We start from the raw sequence: 8872 nt of genomic DNA, 5'->3' as shown, positions 1-8872 counted from the left end.
ACTTATGCATGTTTCATTTATTTATTCAGTGACTGTTGCAAGGTATAGGATATTAAAAGCCCCTACTTCAACATTAAGTTTCTAGTACAGTTTTTGAAGGGCTAAGTAGTAGACCTAGGCTTTAATTTAGACTGAGCGCTCAGGCTTCAGAATCCTGTTCAGCCGTCTTGGAATACCTGATGTTCAAATGCTGACCCTTCTACCTCCGGAGGGTGTTTTCAGCTGTTATCGTGACTGTTGTAGACATTCCACCACAGAACAAGAAAAATAACAAGCTTGCACTTTGCAAACTGTACAAGGCTATAAACAAGCAACAACAAAAAATACATCCAGGGGCTGCTTTTCTGGTGGCGTAAAGTCTAATAATATGCATGAAATATCAATGCAGAAGCAACGTATCTGTCAATTTGCTATGCTCCTCTAATTGCTGAATGCAAAACTGTGATTCGCAGTTCGATCACATGCGCGTCCTTTACGAATTGCAAAGATGTCATAACCCGCGCACTTCAGCAGCTATACTTATTTAGTGCTGAAAGGCTCTGGAAGTTCAGGAGTTGATAGGCTGAATTGAAAGTTGTGCAAGCCAGACCTGCATAAACACTTGAAGAAGAGTTTGTTAAATTTCATATTATACTTCAAATCTTTAAAACCACAATTTTCAGAGGTAAGAATGTTATTCCATCGTTTTTATCCGCCTTCAAGAAATGTTTCCTTATTTGCCTAGGCGAGGCTACCTAGTTGGTCAAACTTAAGGCAGATGGAGTCATTAGCCTGGGCTACAACAAGGTGTTAGTGGTAGCCTATGTTGGCATATAGTTTTTATATATATCATTGACAGTAATTCTATCCAAAGCTCTGCTTACTTGATCTTATTTGAAGCATATAATTGTCTTGTCTTTCAATATTTTCCTTTAAATTTGATAGTGTGAGCAGAATTGCTTTCTGTGTTTATGTTTCTGGTCAATGCCACTAGGCTGTGGCTTAATATTTGATCATACTAAAACCTTGATGTAAGGATGGATGACCTCTGGTTTATGTAAATATTTATTGAGTTCCTTACTGTTGCTTAAATTAATTACAGAATTGTTTGAAATGGTTTCTTCATTGCAGCACTGCTGAACAGTTCATTCCCTTTCACGACTCCCATTGTTCACTGTCATCCTCCTTGGGTATGGTCAGCGCCCATTGAAGGGATAACTAGATTTGCATGCTAGGAGCATAGAACAACTGTTATCATTGTGGCACCCTAGCAGCTGACATTACCATGTAAACAGGATGTTAGATTCAAGATAAGAAAGTCATTATGAAACAGATGTGGGAAAGACTGCTTGGGGCATTCTGCTTTGCCCCCTGTGTCCCTATGAGGTGTTTGCCTGACAGTCACTAAGGTAATTCACTCTTTCTACATATTCTGTTTTACAGGATTGGTGAAAAGGACATGTCGTACACAAATAATCATTACATTGAGGTGAGCTGGAAAATATATAAAAACAATAACCAGGGGTTAAACGCTTGATTTCAAGGGAGTAAATTGTCCTTCTTTCTCCAGGCCAACGCCGTGCAACGGGTGGCTAGTCTGCCGCTCTTCGACTCCGCCCTGAAATCTGTTGTTTCAGTTTACACGGACGTAAAGGGCCGTTACCCGCTCCTGGGTGTGGTTGGGGGCGTGGCTGAGATTGGGGTGCGTAATGTGTCCCAGGCTGCCATTCTCCGTGCCACCCCCCTCCTACTTAGTCTGGAACCCCAGAGTGAGTACACTGAATACTGAAAACTCTACTGATTTATTCTACCCTATTGCCTTATAACTCTCATCTGCCATCAAATATAAAATGCAAAATGTGAATAACTTTAACATGGATGCCACCGCTACCACCAAATAACTCTAACTTTTGGTTTCCTTCCCTCACCATTGGTTCTCTCCTCCATATTGCAGTTGAGGTCGTCAATAACTATGCTTGTATGGGCTTGGACCAGCTGGAAAAGAACTTTCCCGTCCTGCACCAGTCTACAGAGGAGGTGGGTGTCTTCTCTCTCTGTTTCTGTTCTGCCTGGCCCAGTGGGTGATGATGCAGTGTGTGAGCCTGACTGACTGGTCTGTTATCGTAGACACATTCTGATTGTTCCAGCATTAACTGACCTTTCACACCACTTTATAGTCTATTAGATGCATTACCAGAGTTTCAATAGTTGACATTGACATTAAGTTTGCATGGTGTTAGACTATGTGGAAGGTTACTGCTGCTGACCATTAATCATGTTGGAAGGATTCCATTTATAACATCCTACTGTTGCTCTGACTGATTATTTCTCCCTTTTTCTAAATTCCAAACTGCCTCTCTCCCTTTCTTTCTGCCTTATAATCTACAACTATTCTACCACTCCCACCTCCCCCCTTTTCTTCACTCGCCATCTTTCACTTCTTTCATTATCTCAACACCCTGCTACTTCTTTATCACCCTATTCCCTACAACCCTCCTCTCCTCCACCCACCATCCTCCCCACAGGTATTGGGTCACCTGAAGGATGCCTTCTTTCTGACCCTGGATGACGTGCAACTTCGTGTGAATGATGAGCTGGACGGGATACAGGGGCGCTGGGACAAGCTGACTGATGCCACCTGGTACTACCTCCTAGCTCTGCAGGAGTCACAGCTGGGTCAGATGGCCACCTCGGGCCTGGACGACATCCTCACACGCTCAGAGGAGGCCATGGCCAAGTACATGCCCCTGACGGCTACACTGCGTGAGTTTGGGTGGAGGGTAGTGGAGGGGCTAGTGCACTTTACACAGTCTCTGCCGAATGGTGGATTGGGAGGCTGTCTTTCCGCTGAAGTGTATTCATGAATGCTTTATGAGGTCTTTGGTCTAAAGTCAGGTAAGAGTATACAGTGTACACCACAATCTGCATGGTCATCCTATTGCTGCTTTCTGAGCTTTACCACAGGGGGGCGATAATGCTCTTCAAGTGTTTGATAATGTCCCTACTAATTTGCTTTGAGGCTGTTCTAATACACAATGACATCCATAATAACAGATTTGAGAATAAAAACTTATTTTCAAATCTTTCTATTGTGTTGTTTTGTAAATATTTTAATCATAGGAAAACATATAGTAATTAACTCATTAAAATAGAGTATAATTGATATCTGCTGTCTGTAAAGGAGATCAAATCAACATGAAAACCAGATTGATGTGATGCACTGTTGTCTTGGTAACATTGCAGTACATTATCAAATCATACTGACTCATATCCTCACTTGAAATATAAAGTGTGCTTGTAAATACTATTTCCTTTCATCATTCATCAACATGTAAACAATCAAGCATGTTTTTAGATGATGGTGTGTAATTGTAGAGTGCATAGACTGTGTTGATCAGACAGTGTGTCACACTGATGATCCTCTGTGTGTGGGGGAAGAGGTGTTTGGAAGGGGTGAAAGGAGTTGTGATGCCTGTGTGGAAGAAATGACACATAGCCTTCCCACTGGGCACACAGACGTCAATTCAATGTCTACTCCACATTGGTTCAACGTTGATTCAACCAGTGTGTGCCCAGTGGGAAGTATATGACCCTAACACCTCGCTCTGTCAATATGGCTGTGTCCAGTCTGCTTCGAATATTGGACGCTACAGTTACGAGGGCAAGTTTTGGCAACAAAGACACATCTACATCTTTCTGTTGAGTTGACCACACCATATTTGTCTTTTGACTTGCCTCTGTGTGTTCCCCAGGCCTAGAGTGGGAGAGGAGGACACAGCAGTTTGAGGATGAAGATGGGGAGGATGAGCCTGGGTTGTGGACGCGGTTCCGAAGCCTCCTGCTCTGTCTGAGCCTGCAGCTGTACCACCGCCTGCTGAAGCTCAGAAACAGGCTGGAGCAGGCCATGGTGATGCTACAGGATGCTACCGAAAGGGTGAGAAACACCTAGAATCCTCTCTATGGCTGTGTCCCTAAAACAAACCTTTGTCTGCTTTCGTTTCCTGTAGTCTCAACTACAGGCCTCTTGCTTTACACATATCACGTCCTAGCCCAGATCAATCTGCTCTCTCCTCTTCGCCCTTTCTCACACTATGACTCTCATTCATCTGAACTACCCATCCTTTGCCACCCTCCGTGTCTCACTCCCCTGTGTTTTTTACACCTTTCTCTTCCTTCTCGTTTTCCTCCACACACCAATCTGTTCCTCATTGCTGTCAGACCTCGCGTCCATCCTGATAAACTATACCGCCTCCTCTTTACTCAATCAGGGTACAGCACAAAATCGAACAAGGTATTAAAGACATTTAGATGTACAGTTAAAATAGTCTAACATTCAGACAATATAATAATTTATACTAAAAGTGTAACATAATGATAATAACAATGTAATAATAAAATAACGACACAACAGAATAACTTTAAATGGATGAATAAAACAGAGCATTTTCAGGCAGCACCTCAGCTGCTCTTTGTTGACCTCCTCTGTAATCACTTGATGCTAGGTCCCTCGGGAGGTTCTCTAACCACCACAACATCCTCGGCTGTCTCTGTCTGCCTTTATTGGGTTCGGGTTAAATAGAAGCAGGCTACGTGCCCAGAGACATGGTCAGTGCTCTCTGTGAAGGCTCTAGGGCACTCCCTGCATTTCCTGTCTACATGAGCAGAGGGCTGGGGCTCAGTATTACCCTTACCCGGGAACAGAGTTCTGAGCACCATCATAAAGATGTACCAGACTCAAATCTCCTGGGGCTATAGCAGACTCTATGGCTTAGGACAGAAGGAGGGGAGGGAGGGAGGGCTTATGAGACAAGTGAGACGACAACATTTGAATAGATAGTTCACATAAAACGTTTTTGTTATCCTTGTTATCTTTTGAGGAATTTATTTTGATCATGCACAGGGAAAGGGACAGAAAGGGACATGAAATCTGCAACAAAAATGTCCACAAGAGATACATAGTACGTCAACATGAAAAGCATCATGACAATGGCACCACTGCCATCCAAATTAACAACTTGAAAGGGACAAAGATAAAAAATATATATTTAACCTTTATTTAACTAGGCAAGTCAGTTAAGAACAAATTCTTATTTAGAATGACAGCCTACCGGGGAACAGTGGGTTAACTGCCTTGTTCATGGGCAGAAAGCCAGATTTTACCTTGTCAGCTCGGAGAGTCGATCCAGCAACCTTTTGGGTACTGGCCCAGCGCTCTAACCACTAAGCTACCTCCCGTCCCGAGAGTGGTCCCTGTGGGATTTGGCCTACGTGAGCTTTAGAGCCTACCACTGTCCCTGCAGCACACACTCAGACAGACAAACACACAGAGCGATGAGGAGATATGAGGGCTGGGGGGCAAGACTTTGATGGACCAATAAGACACAGACAGTGAACATACACAGCTCTCTGAATGCAAGAGTTGTGGAAACTAACAAAAAACAGTATGGTGGAATATTTACAAATTAATTCATTGTGAGGCTTGCTGTTGTTATGAAGCTCAAGCTGGGTTTAGGTCAGTTGAAATTGGGGGATATTTTCAATAACAGGGCCACTATATGGGGCACCTCAAGGAGGCTTTTAGGAAAGAGGATGAACATTGAGAAGGATAACTACTAGAATTTCAATGGATTGTTTTATAGTACATTAATTTTTAGGTTTACGGTTCTATGAACTAAAATTGGGTTTAAAGTGAAGCTGTCAAAGTAGTTACTAAATAGAAAAATATAAAAATAAACAGTAACACTAGGAAATGTTTCATGAACTTTCGTAGATATATTATATATTTTTCCTTACAACTATAGGGGTTTCCAGCAGCCTCTTTGCTTGAACCTCTTGTAATGTGCTGTGATGAAACAACCTGAGTCCCCATTTTTCCCAGGGGTAATTGGTGCTAAATGACCCTAACTGCTGCTGCAGGCTGCTGGCTGGAGAGAGAGGAGAATAGGCTGGTGCTGAAAGCCCACCAATGAGGGTCGGCCTCATCAGACAAACACCCTCATTAATGCTCCTGCACACTCTCCCATAGAGACTGAGAAACTGGGACAGAAACGTGTGTGTGTGAGACAGCGTTTGCGTGTGTGTGTGTGTGGTGTCCTCAGAAGTCCTACATCGATGAAATTTGGCAGCGGGTACCATGCTGCATTGTTACGTTTGCCCTGAGTCTGTCCCCAGGCTACTTTGGGCCAGTGTCCTGTCCCCTCACCAGAATCCTTGGTTTGGTTTCACACAGCAGGAACAGAAGGGGATAGCCTGTCACTTAGCTGACCCAAATACCTCTCCCACCTCTTTTTGTCTTCCCCACCAAAACTGTGGGACTTTTGGCCTAGTTCTAGAGACTTGGTAAAACGTGTTTGCCTATCTGGAGCTGTTGAGCCACACTACAAGCTCACATGTAAAAGCCTGGAGGATGGTGTGATTTGATCTGCTTCTAGTTCCACGTAACTGCTGCGGTAAACAAGATACGCTGCCAGGCATTTTTTCGCGGCCACATCGAGCCAAGTGATGTGATATGTCAGATCTTATAATGCAGAAGAGAACAGACGTAAAAAGAATGACGCATTTCATCAATGGTCATATTCAAGTGTCCTCCAGGTCAGATGACATCCTCTAGGCAGTGGATGGACATTGGTTGCTTTTTATGGGTAAATTACTAGTTTTACAGTGGCTGTCAGTTTGTCATGTTTGTTTTTTCAACTTCACAAATAGTGGCGAGAAATCGCTTTCAACAATTTCCCCAAAGACTGATGAAATTCATATACAGTTGGAAGTCGGAAGTTTACATACACTTAGGTTGGAGTCATTAAAACTCGTTTTTCAACCACTCCACAAATTTCTTGTTAACAAACTATAGTTTTGGCAAGTCGATTAGGACATCTACTTTGTGCATGACACAAGTAATTTTTCCAACAATTGTTTACAGACAGATTATTTGACTTATAACTCACAGTTTCATAATTCCAGTGGGTCAGAAGTTTACATACACTAAGTTGACTGTGCCTTTAAACAGCTTGAAAAATTCCAGAAAATTATGTCATGGCTTTAGAATCTTCTGAAAGGCTAATTGACATAATTTGAGTCAATTGGAGGTGTACCTGTGGATGTATTTCAAGGCCTACCTTCAAACTCAGTGCCTCTTCGCTTGACATCATGGGAAAATCCTCCTGAGCCAAGACCTCAGAAAAAAAATTGTAGACCTCCACAAGTCTGGTTCATCCTTGGGAGCAATTTCCAAACGCTGAAGGTACCACGTTCATCTGTACAAACAATAGTATGCAAGTATAAACACCGTGGGACCACGCAGCCGTCATAGCACTCAGGAAGGTGATGCGTTCTGTCTCCTAGAGATGAACGTACTTTGGTGTGAAAAGTGCAAATCAATCCCAGAACAACAGCAAAGGACCTTGGGAAGATTCTGGAGGAAACAGGTACAAAAGTATCTATATCCACAGTAAAAACGAGTCCTATATCGACATAACCTGAAAGGCCGCTCAGCATGGAAAAGGCCACTGTTCCAAAATCGCCGTAAAAAAGCCAGACTTTTTTGCATGGGGACAAAGATTGTACTTTTTGGAGAAATGTCCTCTGGTCTGATGAAACAAAAATAGAACTGTTTGGCCATAATGACCATCGTTATGTTTGGAGGAAAAAGGGGGAGGCTTGCAAGCCGAAGAACATCATCCCAACCGTGAAGCACGGGGTGGCAGCATCATATTGTGGGGGGGGCTTTGCTGCAGGAGGGACTGGTGCACTTCACAAAATAGATGACATCATGAGGGAGGAAAATTATGTGGATATATTGAAGCAACATCTCAAGACATCAGTCAGGAAGTTAAAGCTTGGTTGCAAATGGGTCTTCCAAATGGACAATGACCCCAAGCATACTTCCAAAGTTGTGGCAAAATGGCTTAAGGACAACAAAGTCAAGGTATTGTAGTGGCCATCACAAAGCCCTGACCTCAATCCTATAGAACATTTGTTGGCAGAAATGAGAAAGTGTGAGCGAGCAAGGAGGCCTACAAACCTGACTCAGTTACACCAGCTCTGTCAGGCGGAATTGGGCAAAATCACCCACCCAACTTATTGTGGGAAGGTTGTGGAAGGCTACCCGAAACGTTTGACACAAGTTAAACAATTTAAAGGCAATGCTACCAAATACTAATTGAGTGTATGTAAACTTCTGATCCACTGGGAATGTGATGAATGAAATAAAAGCTGAAATAAATCATTCTCTCTACTATTATTCTGACATTTCACATTCTTAAAATAAAGTGGTGATCCTAACTGACCTAAGACAGGGAATCTTTACTGGGATTAAATGTCAGGAATTGTGAAAAACTAAGTTTAAATGTATTTGGCTGAGGTGTATGTAAACTTCTGACTTCAACTGTAACTGCCATTATAAGTCTGTAAGTCTTCAGCTAAGTGCCTTATCATTGTATCATCAGATCGGCCTGAGCAGGCTGCTGGAGGTGGTGGGCTCTGTGCTCCAGAGGCTGCAGCTGCTCTATGTGTACCCGGTGTTGCGTCTAGAGGCCGTGAGGAGGCTGACCCTGGACCAGCTGAAGGCCCAGGTACGAGTCCTGGCTGAACTGGGGCCCGTCAAGCAGCTGCTGGGACTGCCTGCTCAGGTGCAGCTTGTGTTGGCCGACCTGCAGGAGCTGGGCAAGATCCTACTGCAGCTGCTGGTCAACAGCACCCCTCTCTACAACATGGTGAGCATTCTAAATTATAGTTGCACCCTTCCTTACTAGGTTACTTAACCTTCCTCTTTGTATCATCTCCCCTCGTCTAATCTCTCCTTTATTTGCCCTTATATGTCTCTCTGTATGTATATTCCCCACAGTCTTAATCCCCTGTGTACCCCCACCTTTTATCTCGGTCGCTTTCTCTCTCT

General features: G+C 43.4%; 1 protein-coding gene across 1 annotated transcript in view; it reads left to right on the top strand.

The window, feature by feature from the left end:
• Positions 1 to 513: 513 nt before the first annotated feature.
• Positions 514 to 8872, top strand: part of LOC139573594 (uncharacterized) — a 12458-nt gene continuing 4099 nt past the window's right edge. Inside the window, exons 1-7 of the mRNA XM_071397226.1 lie at positions 514 to 664; positions 1423 to 1468; positions 1550 to 1748; positions 1934 to 2016; positions 2505 to 2742; positions 3732 to 3913; positions 8424 to 8690. Of these exons, the coding sequence (XP_071253327.1) occupies positions 1439 to 1468; positions 1550 to 1748; positions 1934 to 2016; positions 2505 to 2742; positions 3732 to 3913; positions 8424 to 8690 (999 nt within the window). The 5' untranslated portion in view covers positions 514 to 664; positions 1423 to 1438. The remainder of the gene's footprint in view (positions 665 to 1422; positions 1469 to 1549; positions 1749 to 1933; positions 2017 to 2504; positions 2743 to 3731; positions 3914 to 8423; positions 8691 to 8872) is intronic.

Source organism: Salvelinus alpinus, chromosome 4, assembly GCF_045679555.1.
Source record: "Salvelinus alpinus chromosome 4, SLU_Salpinus.1, whole genome shotgun sequence".
In the NCBI taxonomy this organism is placed as follows: Eukaryota; Metazoa; Chordata; class Actinopteri; order Salmoniformes; family Salmonidae; genus Salvelinus; species Salvelinus alpinus.
The sequence above is the reverse complement of the archived record's forward strand: the minus strand, read 5'-3'. Positions and strand labels throughout refer to the sequence as shown.